This window comes from Xiphias gladius, chromosome 23 (assembly GCF_016859285.1).
Source record: "Xiphias gladius isolate SHS-SW01 ecotype Sanya breed wild chromosome 23, ASM1685928v1, whole genome shotgun sequence".
Lineage (NCBI taxonomy): Eukaryota > Metazoa > Chordata > Actinopteri > Istiophoriformes > Xiphiidae > Xiphias > Xiphias gladius.
In genome coordinates, this window is record NC_053422.1 from 21,773,703 (window position 1) to 21,790,297 (window position 16,595).

The 16,595-nt window shown below is 40.2% G+C and overlaps 1 protein-coding gene across 1 annotated transcript in view; it reads left to right on the forward strand.

Moving 5' to 3' along the window:
* tenm1 (teneurin transmembrane protein 1) overlaps window positions 1–16,595 on the forward strand; it is a 153,313-nt gene that overhangs the window by 83,970 nt on the left and 52,748 nt on the right. The window contains exons 10-17 of the mRNA XM_040119754.1: window positions 1,208–1,408; window positions 2,956–3,141; window positions 3,295–3,324; window positions 3,533–3,679; window positions 9,157–9,391; window positions 10,621–10,740; window positions 10,827–11,088; window positions 13,748–14,033. Coding sequence (XP_039975688.1) covers window positions 1,208–1,408; window positions 2,956–3,141; window positions 3,295–3,324; window positions 3,533–3,679; window positions 9,157–9,391; window positions 10,621–10,740; window positions 10,827–11,088; window positions 13,748–14,033 — 1,467 coding nt within the window. The remainder of the gene's footprint in view (window positions 1–1,207; window positions 1,409–2,955; window positions 3,142–3,294; window positions 3,325–3,532; window positions 3,680–9,156; window positions 9,392–10,620; window positions 10,741–10,826; window positions 11,089–13,747; window positions 14,034–16,595) is intronic.

Sequence of the window (16,595 nt, forward strand, 5' to 3'; positions counted from 1 at the left end):
ATTATCCTTTGATCACCGAAAGCATTGTGGGAAGCCTAGGTTGCAAAAACTCAAAACATGTTCAACCCAATTAGAAACAAGAAAAAAAATAAAAGGAATGACAAAATCTATGAAAATTGCTTTTTCTAAAAATTTTACAATAATACATTTTGTGCCAGAACTAAAACAAAGAATCTCCTTAATGTGGCTCTATTAGTACTCTCCCTGGGAAACTCCACTCTTTCCATTCATATACAGATTTTTTGTGGTGTTTCGATAAGCTTAGGACATACATGCCAAAACCTTAACAATTTTAAAATGGGTCAAACCTTTTTTTGTATGTTTGTATGTGTGTAAACCGTAGTACCACACACGTGCCAAATTACAGCATTTCTAAGTAACTCAACTTATCCAGAAAAAGAAAATACAACAAATTCCTGCGTGAATGAATTGTGTATTTGTTATATACTGCTAGCCAAAACATAACTCTGTAAGTATAGTGAAAACCAAGCCAAATGGTCTATGGTTCATATGACAACAGAACAAAAGATTTTTTTTTTTCTCTGTCATATCATGTACTTTCAGCTGCCCACTGTAAAACCACCCAATGAATTAGCAAAAACAAAGAAAACCATGATATTTAAAACAATTATGATGTTACACTCACACATAACCTGATGGCACAGCTGTCCTAAAGACCACCCTGCTGCAGCGTACAGTATCTGGGCCTGTGGAGACTGAATCAGGTGTTTGACCTTGAGTGATGGAGCTGAGCTGAGCTGAGCTGAGCTGTGCTGAGCGTTGGCTCAACGCTCAGAGCTGTAATTACACACACTAACACAATGTAGCACAGACCACCATGAACACGTACACACACACACACACACACACACACACACACACACACACACACACACACACACACACACACACACACACATACGCAGAAACCAGCCCATTTCACCCCTTATCAAAGCCTCAGTTCTAAGTGTCCTATGAAGTGTAATGTTGTGGAACAGATACAGGAATTGTAGCTAGGGTGGTTAACTCCTGGATGGGATGCAAAGAACACTGCTTTCATACTCGGTGAACTGATGATTATAATGAGACAGGCGTACCCCCCAGCCCTCACCCCCAGCCTTTCACTCCCTCCCACCCCACCCTTTCACTCCCTCCCCTCACCTCTGACTCATTCTTGCTTTTCCTCTCGTCCTACCTCACTCTGCAGTGGACTGTGTAGACCCTCAGTGCGGTGGGCACGGCGTGTGTGTGCGCGGGGAGTGTGTGTGCTCAGCAGGCTGGGCAGGAGTGAGCTGCGAAGACCAGCTGCCAGCCTGTCAGGAGCAGTGTTCAGGACATGGCACCTATCTCCCTGAGTCAGACACCTGTGCCTGCCAGCCCAACTGGACGGGACCAGACTGCTACACTGGTAAGACCTGAGGATTATTGTTCACACACAGAAAAAACACTGAAAATTGCAACTGCACATCACTAGTTTGCCAGTGTTCTTGTAGCACATGCAGTCTTGCCAGATACTATTTTCTGGGGATTTGATAGACAGGAGAGGAATATGGATGCAAGCCACTCTGTGAAATGGGTCTGTGTGTGTGTGTGTGTGTGTGTGTGTGTGTGTGTGTGTGTGTGTGTGTGTGTGTGTGTGTGTGTGTGTGTGTGTGTGTGTGTGTGTCTGAGTATGTGTTTGTGTTTGTGTCTCTTTCCCTTCATGACTCTGACGGCACCACCAAGTCAACGCCTGCTTTAAAAGAAAGCAATTCTACACTGATTATAAAGAAAACACTCTGAACTAGCCATTATAGCAGACGAGTAAAGTGTGCGTACTGTAGGGTCTATAGTATAAAGTGCAGTACTCTGCGGTGCATAGTGAGAAAAGTGTCCTTGTCCCTGCAATGTAAGCTGACAGAGAGGAAAATAGCCATTATAAGACTGACTTTCCTCTGTTTCCAACACCCTAACTTAATGAAGGATCCGCTTTACCATGCACACCAATGATTGGAAGGCAGGTATAAAAATCTTTCACTCTCAGGTGTGTGCATGCCTTATTATAGTGATATAGCCCATGATAATGATAGACCGTGGCTGAATGTCTGAGATACGAGTGGCCTCTCTCTACCTGCTGGGCTTTTAATCAAAAGGACCCAGCAATTCTACATCCTGGTCTTGTTGAAGCATAGCTAAGCTAATGTAATTCTAATAGAGAGCCGAAAAACTCTCCAACTTTAATCCACTTTTTCCTCCCTCTCCATGCTATGTATATTTAAATTGAAATAACTTTTTACTGCAGCTGGATAAGTAATCTTTGTGTGCCTCCAGCACTTTGCTCTCTTTACTGATGGATGAGGCTTTGCTTCTGTAGAGAGAGAGAGAGTTAAATGGTGAGGAGTGCACAGAAAAGGAAATAGACAAAAAGAGGAGCAAAGAATTTAAAAGGGATGTTGCAAGAGTGAGGGGAGGGAAACAGATACAGAAAAGAGAAAGCTGACAGAGGCAAAGATGGAGAGGTGAAGAAAAAGAAAGGGTATTAACATACCCACCAAATCTGATCAAAATGTCAGAAAAGAATAATTGAGCTGAATTGGAGTCCCTGTAGTTTAAATATGCGGTGCAAATACAAATCATTTGGCTGTTATTATGAGTCTATTCGCTCTTCTCCTCCTTCAGGGAGCTCAGCTATTAGAGTGTGGAAGATTGTGTATTGTGAGAAAGTAGACTTTTTTAGTCTCTGAGGTTATCCTCTTCTATTGTTTGTTTTTTTTTTCTTTCACCTATATCCGATGGCTCACCCCCAATTCTGAATTTTTAAGCTTTTTTTCCTCTTCATGTCTCCTGTGCCTCTTTTTGCCTTTTCTTTTCTTCCAACGCTCAATTCCTCCATCTGTTCCCTTCCCTCTCATTCTCTCTTTCTCTCACACTCACACACTTTTTTCTCACGTATATCCCCACCCACCTGTTTGGCAGAGCTGTGCCCAGTGCCATGTGGCAGCCATGGTGTTTGCTCAGAGGGCCAGTGCCAGTGTGAGGAGGGTTGGATTGGCTCTGCATGCGACCAGAGAGCATGCCATCCTCGCTGTGAAGAACATGGCCAGTGCCACGATGGGACCTGCATCTGCCAGCCGGGCTGGGAGGGAGAGCACTGTAACATTGGTGAGCTGTGTGTTAGTGCATGTGGAATGGTTTAATTATTCCTTTTGATATTTTGATCAGCATGATTTATAGGATAGAAAAAAAAGGTGTGACTGTTGTTGGAATAATTTCCATTTACAATTGCTTTTTTTTAACCAATTTTTTTCTGCACAGTTACTCATGATTTGGACGTCATTGTCAAAGGTAATTTATCTTGATTTATGATTTATATTTCATATCGAGCTCCTACAACATGCTCACAAATACCAAAAGTGTGTGTGTGTGTGTGTGTGTGTGTGTGTGTGTGTGTGTGTGTGTGTGTGTGTGTGTGTGTGTGTGTGTGTGTGTGTGTGTGTGTGTGTGGCGTGTGTTTGCGTGTGTGCACATGTCCATTTGGGACACACCTTTTCAGATGGCTGCCCAGGATTGTGCAGCGGACATGGGCGCTGTACCCTGGAGCAGAGCGGTTGGCGTTGCATCTGCCAGGCTGGATGGAGTGGGCCTGGATGCAGCGTTGTCATGGAAACTGACTGCAGTGATGGAACAGACAATGACGGAGGTGACATTCTAGCATCATCTATCATTTTCTATCTCTTTTTCTCTTTCTTACCTCTTTCACTTTTGTCTTTCTGGCAGATTGTCCATTCCATTCCAATACTTCTCCTCTTGTTTCTCCTGCCGAAAAATTTGTCTCATTGTTCCTCTAGTTCATCCCTCTGTGTTGTCCCAGTCCTGCTGAGACTCCTGCAGAGTCCTGCTGGTCATTATTATATTGAAAATGTATTTGTGTGTGTATGTTAGCTCGTAGCTGTTTTTTTTCTATCTTAAGGTTTAGAGACAAAAAAAGGAACATTTCCGCAGTAGCAGGGGCTCTCCTCATTACAATCATTTCCTCATTATTTCCCACCTACAGCCCTTCTCCAATACATAACAGCAAGTTTTTAAAATATAGTAAAATATGACATGGTTTTCAACTGTTCCCATTCACTTCGAAACTCCATCAAATATCCATTATGGGCGCACCTGTTAAGCTGGTGCTGTAATCCATCTTTGCAAACAAGGTAGTGTCGCATTTGTTTGGAGGAAAAGCTTCTTTGTATGTTTTTTTCCTGTGTAGTGTTTCTCTAAATGCCGCTGGTGAATTATAAGCGCTGCTACTGAAATTTCCCAAGGTCTATTAATATTCATGACAAGACATAGCCACTGCAACCTGCGCTTTCTACGTTGCGCGCAGCTGACTGGGGCTGGTATGAAACAAGGGGACCGTACCACACACCCACAAACAAATACACAAGCATGCGCACAGTGATCTTCAACAGTTCAACGTAGGCTGTTTGCGAGTGCATGTGCAGCAGTGGGTTAAATCACTCGGCAGAAGGGGCAAACAGCGACAAGGTAGACCTACGTACCTCTCCTAACGGACAGTCTTTTACTTAGCTAACTTAACTAACGTAGCTATTTAAAGTACCAGAGTTGAGTTGAACAGAGTGAATGTCTCAGAATGTCCATGGCAAAGTGACTGTTACCAGCCAAGCGATGTGGTTACTAGTTAATCCTGTTAGGCTACATATTAACACCGTTTCAAAGCCTATTTTGTTAACTAACCTAATACCTGCATTTTTCAACATTAATTACTCAGGTTGGGCATCAAATTAAACAGATAGTATGATGATGTACCGAACTACTGACGTCTGCAGGGAACACTGCTGAACCATGTGCAAACATTGCACCTCTGTGAGGTTGCCACCCCATATCATCAGGATATGAATCAAACTATTTCAATTTGGTTGTGGATGTTTGTGCAAACAAAATAAAAAATTGTGCTCAAACCATTTTTGAGAAATTAAATATTAAAATCCTAAGCATAGGCCTATTATGTCGACCCCCCCATTAATGCCAAATGGTCCAAGGTGGTTTAATTTGTTTTTTACATCATTTATGCACATTTGTGTGTACAAACAAGCAAAACAAACATCTGTTCTTCATTATTTCTCACGTTTGACATGTAACGCTCAGAAATGGAGAATCAATGATGCAATAATGTTGGTTTTGCTTTTTAAATTTGCAAGCGCAAATTTTTATTTTGCCTGCACAAGTGATGCACAAGCAAATCAAAATGGTTTATTTCTTCCCTGATCATATGGGGTGCCATCTTCAAAGACATAAAAACTTAACCAGACTAAACCAGTGCAACTCTGTCCTGTACACTTATCTTGTTAGTCAAATTATATTTGAATTTTCAGCTCAGTCTAAAAGACTGGCTCATTAACTTTTTATCTGTTTCTGTTTCTGTTCAATAAAAATAATGTAAGTAATTCTCGGTTTTGAGGTATTTCATTGTTTGACATTTATTACAGCTATTTTTGCCTCCAGAGCTGTTCAGTTGTCAAAAGCTCAGTAAATTAACACACACATGACAAGGCAAACATGAACAACCCTTTCTACAACAGTTCTAAGGTCGTTTTAAGCTATTCCTTCGCTGACACACAAAATACGGGTAAGGCATCACACATTCGTAGATGCGCACAACAGCACCACTGCTGAAAAAAGTCCTACGGGGAAAATTTTTGTGTGTGTCGTTCCACGCTTTGTGATGTGTGATGTTTGAGTCAGCACACACAGCAACAAGAAACCTCAAACACATACATAGTTTTTTGTTGTCACTTTTTCAGATTGTTTGAGTCAATGATAGCTGCGATGTAACACTGTTTTCCCGCACATTGTTTACCAAAGATGAATGACTGACTGAGCCAACACCTCAGAAAGCCAGTGTAGATGGCTGCTCAAAGCCTGAATTACAGGCCCCTACTCAGGATTATAACCTCAGAGCCAATAAAAAATGTCTTGTGGACTATAAAATAGGGGCTGAATAAAGGGAACGAGTCATAGCAGGACTGTGGCCTGCCAACAGTGTAGGCACTAATGGTTATGTTTACGTATTGTATTATTGGATTATGTTCAGTGTCATTGTTTTGAATATTTTTGTCGATAATATGTGTTTCATCTGTGGTGTTTAAGGAATAGATAATACCAATAGTAAAAGGATTGCCACACTGTGCACGTAATACATTTACACATTGTATATGAGTGTTATTAACTGTTATTCAGTCACACCTAAAACAAACTGAACCCTCTCTCTTTTTGCCACTGATTTAAAGGTCAGGTTACTGGTCATTGGGTATACTACTCAGCCTTTGAAACCAGTTGTATAATGTGTTCCTTTTTTTTACCAGCAATATATTTGATATTGATATTAAATAACATCCAGCAATAAAGAAGCAAATGCGTTTGCATCCATTATGAATGAAAATATCAAAGGAAAATACAGTATAGTCCAACATTAAAATTAGTCCAACATGTGTCACACATACAAAATATATTAACAAACTGTAAACAACAAGAGTAATGTAAAACCTACAGACACTGTTCACATAAAAAACAACAATCAAATATTAAAAACGAGTTACAGTATAGTTGAAGATAGGTCACGCAACTTCAGAGGACGGCTTACATTTATACCTCGCCCACCACACTCATCACATAATTTGAATCCACATTCTCCATATATAGTATAAACGGACCCCACATGTTCTCAAAGAGTTATTGTTTACCTTTGACAATGTAAGCAATCTTTTCCAGAGGTACAGTCATGGACAGTTCTTCAATCCAGTTAATAGGAAGCATGTTTTATAAACTATAGTTGTAGAGTTCAAAGGCATAGTTTGACAAAAATATGTTTATTCATTTTCTTGCAGAGAGTTAGATGAGAAGATTGATATACCTGAAATTAGGAGTCAACATAACAAAAAAAAATAATGCACATATAACTCCCTGTAACACCACAAATTGTCGTTTCTAAATAAACATACAATATGTTATTAGTGAGCTATGGAGGTGCTGGTGGGCAGATTGTGTTACCATCTACAGAGCCAGGCTGGCTGTATGTTTTTTCTAAGCTAAGCTAAAAAGCTAGCCTTAAACTGGATGGACTGATATGAGATGGGTATCAATCTTATCTTATCATCTAACTCTTGGCAAGAAAAAGAAATATTTTTCCAAAATGTGAAATTATTCCTTTAGCAGGCATGGAGGGTCTTATAGAAAGGTGCTTTTGAGTTTTATTTTGGGAAATATATACCCATATTGGGACTAAACGTAAGGATATCTCTCTCTCTGCTGCTTTGAATGCAACCATTGTTATGCCTCCGCGCTGGTGACAGCCATGTCCGGAGGCATTATGTTTTCGGGCCGTCCATCCGTCCCATTTTCCTGAACCCAATATCTCAGGAATGCCTGGAGGGAATTCCTTCAAATTGAGCACAAACATTCACTTGGACTAAAAGATGAACTGATTAGATTTTGGTGGTCAAAGGTCAAGTTCACTGTGACCTCATGTTTTTGGCCATAACTCGAGGATTCATATGCTAATTTTGACAAAATACAATAAATACATTGTAATGAATTCCTTCACACTCTTCACTATATATATTATATGAGTCTGGACAGACATGGATGCAAACTGCAACTTGACTGGTTGGCAGAGGCATACAACTGCGAGGCCATCATTCTAGTTTTCTGTCTCTTATGAGTCACCCAGCGCTAGGAAAGTGTCATACTGAAATGTGGGACTAACCCTTTTATACATACATGCAGTATACTGTTTATATACACCATTCAAGCCACAACATTAAAACCATTTTCTAGTTTTCAGTGGCTGATCTGTGTATTTTCGGTTCATTGTGAAGTCTAATTTCATAGACTGTGGTGGTCGAGGAAATTATTAGGAAACACTGGTATCAAACTGTTCAGTTTAGGTATGATTATGCTACAGAAAGACTCGCAAACAAAGCCTTATGGAGGCCATTTACACTTGTCTTGTCTTTCTATCCTTTCACCCCTGTGTGCAGCTTTTCCATAATTTTCTACCACACGATTCAGCCACCCCCTTTAATTGGCAGATATACTCTAGACTCTCATAGCCTTCTCTCAGAGCAATCTTTTTGTCTCTGAAGATAGACAGAGATGGAAAGATGCTATCACAAGTAATCAGAGAATAAAGAGGAACTTTGAAGAGAGAGTTTCAATTATTCTTCTTGGATGGCAGAGAGGAGCACATGTATTTTTCTTCCTTTTGAAAAAAAAGCATTTATTCCACACAGTAGGCTGTGAAATCGCATGCACATATATATTTATATGTTTTACATCTGTTCAAAATCTACATTTTTACTGTGTTTCTCTGTGTGTGATTTTTAACTGCCATGCCTGCATAATAAGCTACAACGTGTTTCTTCTTTTAATGACAATATTAGAAATTCAATTAATAGTGTGCTTTCAAGTTGAAGTAGTGACTCTTATGGAAATCAACCATTGTACTATTCTATCTTTGTAGGAGGAGGTTATAATAGAATATTGTTGGCCTTTAGCTCTCTGCTCTGTGGTCAGATGCATTTAAATGTCAGCAGTGTTTCATGCCTTTTCCAGAAACAGGTTTGAAATAGGAAACACAAATGCCAGCCCGGCTTCTTTTGCCTGCTGCCTTGGTTTGTATCCGCGGCTCATTGTTTATGCCGGACTTTTATGGACCACAATCAAATAATGCTGGTGATTGAGGTCTGATTTATAGCAATAGATGGCATAATCGTACACTGATGGCCCCTAATGAATCTCATTTGATTGATACTCATGATAATGATGATACATGTGCAGTTCATTGTTGTAGATTAGATCACTCTAGTAGAGTTTCTCACCTGCCAGCAGTGCAGTTCTGAGGTTTTATGGTGCCTTCTTCCTGTCTTTCCTCTGCCCATATATACAGCACCTTGACCTTTAGAATAGAGATGTGTTCTCAGCACCTTAGTCACTTAAATGTATTAGATCCTTTATTAACTATGCATAATAAAGAGGTTAATGTCTTGCCTACATTAACTGTGTAAATTCAAGTAACCTCTAAACAATTCCTCCTGTGTGTGAATGTGTATTTTTATTTTTATTTTAACTAATTCATTTTATACATTTTTAACTCCCTGTCCATTTTAGACGGCCTGATGGACTGTGTAGACCCCGACTGCTGTGAGCAGCTGAGCTGTGGCTCTGACCCCTTGTGCCATGGTTCGGCCGACCCATTGGCCCTGTTGCAGCAGAGCCCGCTAAACCCCACCACACCCCCCTCACCCACCAGCACACACACACACAGCTTCTACCGCCGCATACGTTTCCTCCTTGGCAAGGCAGCCACACACAATCTCCCTGGAGATGTGCCCTTTGATACCAGGTATGTGCTTGTTTACTCTTTGTGTGCCTGAGTCTGAATACCTTCATGTATTTGTTTTGTATGTCTGTGTCCTTGAATTTGTCCTACTGCACTGTATGTTCAAAGACATAAGTAGTCGATAATGAAGTAAATGCATCAGTATTAATCCATTTAATCGTCCATTGTCAATTATTTGTTTAATGAGAGCGCATGTTTGCATTTGAATGAGGCTTTTCATGTGTTCACATGCCTTTGTATACTTAGTATTCTGTGTCCCCCTAGAGATTAGTAGTCATGCAGCAGTGCGTCGTCGTCCAGTATCAGTGTCAGGCTACAACTGCAGAGTATTTTTTGTTACATATTAATGCTTAATGTGTCATTCAGTTACACCAGTTATAAACATGTCACCATAAATTTTTCAGTGGCCTCTCACTGCCATCTAACAGAGGAAATACATCTTGCCGGCATGATGATGACCTAGAAAGTTCAGTTTGGAAAACAATAAGTGATACCTCTGAAAAATGACAAAGTGCCTTTTTCTCCCTCTGGTTCACTTGTGGAATAAACAAATAAATTAATTATGTAGCCGTTTTTTCAGAGGGGAAATCGATGGCAGCTTTCAGGATAGGAGTAACAAACGGTGCAACGCAGCCATCCGGAGAAACCTCACTATCCTTCATTTATCCCTCTTCTGGAGTAACAGATAGGCTCCATCAGTGAGCCTATTTGTGTGTGCAACACATGTATCTGTCTAAATCTGTCTTCATTTCACCCGGTTATTTGATTATTCCAGGTTTAAGCAGTGTATTTCACACTATACCTGCAAAATGAAGATGAATATTTCAAAATAGCAGAGATGTGACTGATAGTTTAAGGGCTATGTGAAGAACAACACAGTCCTTTTGCTGCAGGTACCACTGTCACTGTAATATAAACATGATGTGGAAGTTTTGTTTTTAATATGACAGGGTGTTGAAAGGTTTTACTGTCAGTGAAGCTATATTTACGGTCCTTGTATCCCGGCAATCTCTGGCAGATCTCTCTGTGCTGAAGAAGGGAACTGTGCTGAGCAGAATAAATGCAGTTTCTTTTTCTTCATGCACAGTGTTGTTTGGCTAGTGCATCACAATTTGCCTTTCTCTTTAAACAATGATTATGTTCTCCATCATTGTAAACCTGTCATCTCTCCCTGTCTTTGTGTATCTCTTTCTCTGTTGCTCTCTCCCTCCTCCCTGTCTTTGTTTTGCCAGTCGGGTAGCCGTGATTCGAGGTAGCATCGTGTTGCAGGACGGCTCTCCTCTGGTTGGAGTCAATATCACCTTCCCACAGCATCCAGAGTATGGTTACACTATCAGCAGGCAGGATGGAAGGTACATACAAACACAATTACTACACATTTGTCTATTTTTCCAGTCTTCCTCCAGTCTTACTCTGTGTTACTCTCATTTATCTCTAGTTTTGACTTGGTGACCTTGGGAGCGATGTCTATGACCTTGATGTTCCAGCGCCCACCTTTCCTCCTACAAACACGCACCATCTGGACACCAAACAACAACTTCCTGGTTCTGGATCAGGTGACCATGTCCAGGGAGGAGGCTCAACCTCTTAAGTGTGACATCAGGAGTGTTTTGAGCCCCTACCCGCTAGTCCTGCCCTACCCTCTGCCCAGATACACGGCAGCATGTGCAGAGAAGGGACCAGCTGTACCTGAGCTACAGGTACTATCCACTTTGCCGTGCTGGCAGCTGTGTGACACTGGTGCTTTGAGCTAAAAGCTACAGTCAGTATGCTAACCTGCTCATAAAGACAATGCTAACAGGCTAATGTTTAGCAGGTATAATGTTTACCGTACTCACCACCTCAATTTAGCGTGTTAACATGCTAACATTTTTAATCAGCATTAAACACAATGACGTCCAGTGTCTGTCTTGGACTTAAGGAAATCGTGATGGACATTTTATAGACTTAAAGCTACAATATACAAGTTCTGGAAATCATGAGCTAGCATGAGACTCTAAAGCAGAGCACTCCGCTCCTCCCATCCCTCCCTCTTCCTGCTCCATCATGCTATGCCCGGGCCTTCACCTACATCTGTGTCGTGTTTGCTGACTCAGCTAATGCTGAGCTGTTTCAGCTAATCCTGAGACAGGAGTGGACAGCTATGGCTCGGGTGGTAAAGCAGTTTGTCCACTGATTGCATGGTTCAGGTGCTGAAGTGTCCTTGGGCAAGACACTGAACCCTAAGTGGGTCACTTGTAAGTCGCTTTGGATAAAAGCGTCTGCCAAATGAGTAAATGTAATATAATGCAATCTGAATCTGAAGCCTGCTAGCCTGTGAGTCAGACATAGCAACGTCCTCCAGCAGCTAATACTATCTTGAAGCCTTGGTGTGAGAGGAGCAGTCGACCAGAAATTTGTTCACGTATTGATTGACGGCTGTGAGCTCCCACCCCTGACTTTGACCTCCTCTGATTGGTAAGAAGGACGAGGCTCACTCAAAAACGTTAGAGGCAAATACCTCCGTACTGCTGCCAAGCCGTCCAACAAGTCGGGGTCACAGAAGCACCTGTCCACATTAAGATACATTTTGGAGCATATTTCAACTGAAAAATATTAGAAAATAGTTACATACTGTAGCTTTTACTATTTATTGATTGTAAAAATAATCTGCTGATTAATCCATCATCAAAATAATCGTTAGTTGCAGCCCTAGATGGAAATGTCATTAGTCTTAGAGGCATTTGGTCATAAACCAAAGTGTTTGACAAATAAAAGCATGAGCATGGCTAAAAACCTGCATAAAATATAACAATACACAGTTTAATGTGTACAGATGCCAGTCAGTAAGAATGATGCTCAGACTCAATTCCTAAAAGCTCTGCAACAAACCAACCTGGTCTCACATGATTTTACAAATTTAGCTAATTTGCATGATGCAAATATGTACTGAGCTAAAAAATGAGCAAAATGCAAATTCATGCTCCATCCATATACTTCCCCACCACAAAAGCAAATTAGGTGTCTGAAATTCGGCTGTGGAAGTCCGATTGGTGATTACATATTTTCCCTCCAATGTACCTCCACAGATATTTTTTTACAGTGACCACCCTGATCTCACTTTAGTTCCAACTAAAATTCTTGTTACCTGGACACATGAGAGTTTGCAGAAAATGTCGTATTCAATATGTTTTACGGTCACACTCATCCTTTTGTGGCAGAGGAAAGTAACGTTTTTTATTTGTACGCATTATTTATATCCATAACACGTCATCTTTCCTTCAAAGTTCAGCCTCATTTTACAAAATCAGATGAATGGAATGAACAGATTTTTAAAATGAAGGAACATTTTATCTTTGTGACAAATAACACCTCAGGACAAACAGGCAGCAAGCAAATACATAGAAGGAACAGTACTTAATGTTCACAGTGAGCTTAGTAACACCCACTGTGTTCACCTGTGTTAATAAATGGAATCAAGACCTTTAGACTTTTGATGAAAATGTCTCATCGTCTCGCAGATAATATGATTTAAGGTAATCACTGGCTGAAATGGCATCTGATGTTATCCAACAAAAATATGATGATGGATTAATAAATGTTTGCTCCAGCTTGTTAACTGTTTATGAAAAGATTAGCATGGCGTTTTATTTGCTAGTCTGTAAAGTATATGATGTATAAACATTTTTCCACCTTTTCTTTACACGGAATCTTCATCGTACAGACAGATATCATCATTCAGACTTTATTTCATTCATTGGAATACAGCTCGCTGCTGATGATTGTTTTCATTATCGACTAATCTGCAGTTTATTTTCTTGGTTAATAGGTTAAATGATTTCTATATAAAATGTAAGAAAATTATAATTTCCCAAAGCCCAAGACGATGTATTCATATTTCTGATTTTATTTGAACAGTAGTCCAAATTTCAAAAATATTCAACATACATACAATCAGATATGACAAAGAAAATCAGCAAATCATCACATTTCAGAGGCATTAACATGCACATGTTTGGAGTTTTTTGCTTTAAAAATGACTCAAACTATAAATGATCAAAATAGTTGCCCTTTAATAGCCCTTTAATTTTCTCTCAATCGACTAATTGATTAATAAACTAATTGTTGCATCTCTACATCAGATATTATTCTTTCTGAAAGAAAAGAAAAGGTTCTTTTATATTTATTATTGTGACATGGCTGACACATATTTGTTGTACTTTCTGTACCTTACTGTGCAAGCTATTTCTTCCTGTGCCTGCCAATAACACTTATTATGTTAGCACATTATACAAACGCAATGTATCTATAAAACACCTTTCCTTTTTAAATTATTCTCTTCTGTATTTCTCACTCTGCTCTCCATCTTGTTCTCCCCAGGCTGTGCAGGAAGAAGTTTCAATCCCAGGAGACTTTGTGAAGCTGAACTATTTGAGCACCCGTGCTGCAGGCTACCTCTCTCTGCTGCGAATCCTCCTCACACCTCCTTCCCCGTCATCCCCTGTGTCCCCACTGGGCGGTCTGTCCAAGGTGCATGTCCGTGCATCGGTCCAGGGAAGGCTGTACCAGCGTTGGTATCCTGCTGGGCCTGGCCTGGTCCACAGGCTGGTGTGGAACAAGACTGATGTTTATGGCCAGGAGGTCTGGGGCCTCACTCATGCAACTGGTAGGTAGTAAAATGGGTGTCACTCACAAAGGGGTTCCTCTTTCTATCTTAAATAGGAGAAAATGCAAAAAAAATCTTGGCTGTCCTCGTGGCTTGCTGACCACATAATATCAATGCCCAAAGTTTTCACCCCCCTCTGATTGGTCATCTCTCTATTGCTCCCATGAAATATAGGCAAATAGCCCAGAAAAAACAAGAAAACTAATAAAACATTTGGGTCATGTGCAAACTACTGATTTGTTCTAACCCACATGAATTATAAATGAACATGGATGCAGAGAGGCAATTTGTTAAAAAGCACAAACATCCAAATAATCTCAGATACATTAAGGACAGCAGCATGTGGAAAAAGTCTTACCTGTAGAAACATAAGAAATAAATAAGACTATGAATGATAATAATAAATCTGCTATACTAGTCCTCTTGCAAATGTAATGATGCCATCAATTCATACCTATGCTATAATTAAAAAATAATCACAGTAATCTCCATTAGAAGCAGTGATGTTTATTTTTCTGCATCAGAGTGACACAAAATCCTCTTACTTTAAAAGGGCAATATGTGAGTGTTTTAGTTTAATCATTCAAAAAGATTTACAGAATGTGAAGAAATAACAGTTCTTGTGTTAAATCAAAAACGTCTGTATTGTGTTGCAGAGATATGTACTGTTTTTAGCATACTAACCAGCTAAGCCCGGCCTGTCTGATAATGCCACTTTGTACCTCAAGAGGCGTCCGGTCTGCCCTCAGTCCAACATGAGAGGATGAGGAAGTAGTAACTGCGAGTAGGCTATAAACCTGTGTTGCGCCATTCTCTCGCGACATCACTCATCCACTCTTTCCTCAAGCTCAGCTGTAGATGCTGCTGTTCCAGCTGCTCTCCCTCACGTTTCTCGACCTCTCATGCCTCATCGTGGCACTCCTGCCACCACTACATCTTCCCTGACTCTCTGACACTTTTTTGTGGGTCCACCGGCCTAACGATGTGGTGGCCCATCGGGATTTGTCCCAGTTTGCGCGATGGCCAGTTTGACTATGGCGCGGGAAGGGGAGGGGGGAGGGACAATTTCCTCGTTTCTTACGATAGGGCTGGACACCCCAACTGTATCATCATATGCTGCCCCCCCCATTTGTTTGGAGTGTGAATTTGACAGTTGGCCAGTTTTTACACATTGCCCCTTTAAGTATGTTTTTTTTTTTAAGTGACTAAGTTTAGGTTTTAGGTATTTAGTCAAAATTGTTGAGTTAGATCAGACAATCAATACCACTCAGGTCTGTGTGTAAAGCACAGAGCTAGAATTTCTTGGCAAACACCCTAGCTACATCTTGGCACTTGTACGTCAAAAAATAGTTACAGCACATCTCTCCTGATGTAACCACAACTTGTTGTTTTTACACCGTTTCCCCATTTCCAGTCTTTATTTTATACTAAGCTAGGCTAATCGCTTAATGCAAAGACATGAGAGTGGTATCAATCTTCTCATCTAACTCTTGACAATAAAACAAATAAGGATACTTCCCAAAATATTTAACCATTTCTTAAAACTGGGCTCAAGTTTTTTATGGAAAAATTGATTTTTACAGCTTAGTCTCATTGGCATAGTATTTCCAGATGTGAAATTCCTGAGGGATACAGTGAAATGTATCACTAACTAAATAAATTGATTTAAAAAAGGGCTACCAATTCTCAAGCCTTTTGAAATAAAATGTTTTCATCAACTGTGCCAAATGCTGCACTCAAATCCAACAACACTAGAAAAGAAATTTTATTGTTATCCTTAGTAATTAGATCTTTGAGCGACTGCTTTGCACAAAAGCCTGATTGGAATTTGTTGTGTAAATGATTGACCATTCAATAGGTAATCAGCCAATTGTGGGACAAAAGTTGGACAGTGTCCCACTGAGAAATTAAAGATTGGAGATGGCCTGATAATAATAATAATAAAGTAAAATAATAATTGCAGTATCTGGGTTAGTGGTTTGACAGTTACAGGTTTACCAAAATGCAACAAAGTGTTCACTATAGTTAAAATATCATGAATCAGGAAATGAAAAAAACATGTAATAAATGTAGTGGGAAGTGGATGGAGTGAACCGGTGAACAGCAAAATGTTTAGATTTTGTACCACCTTTCCAAGACCTTCGGGACTGACAGTAGAAGAGACTAGAGTTGTGTTGAGATGGAGGAATGGTAGGATAGATGTCTCCACATATATAGTGGGCAGTAAAGATATCGTCTGCAGTGGCCGGGAGATACTGGACAGTTTTGACAGAACTGACTGAACAAATGCCAAATACAAACCTGTGCATGGAAAGTTTTCATGGATGTTACCGTGATTGCACTTTTTGTTCATTAAATGCCCTAAAGGCTTAAACCTTTGAACTTCTATTGTTAATTTGAGAGATGATGTTTCCACTATCTGTGTTCACCACTTTTCTTTGTGGACAGTTGTAGACAAATACTGGAGCTGCCAGAGAGAGCTTTCCATAAGCACTGAGATATCGCAGGAATACCAGAAGCTTTGTCCACTCGAGTGTACAGTTTCGTACAGAGATTGCATCT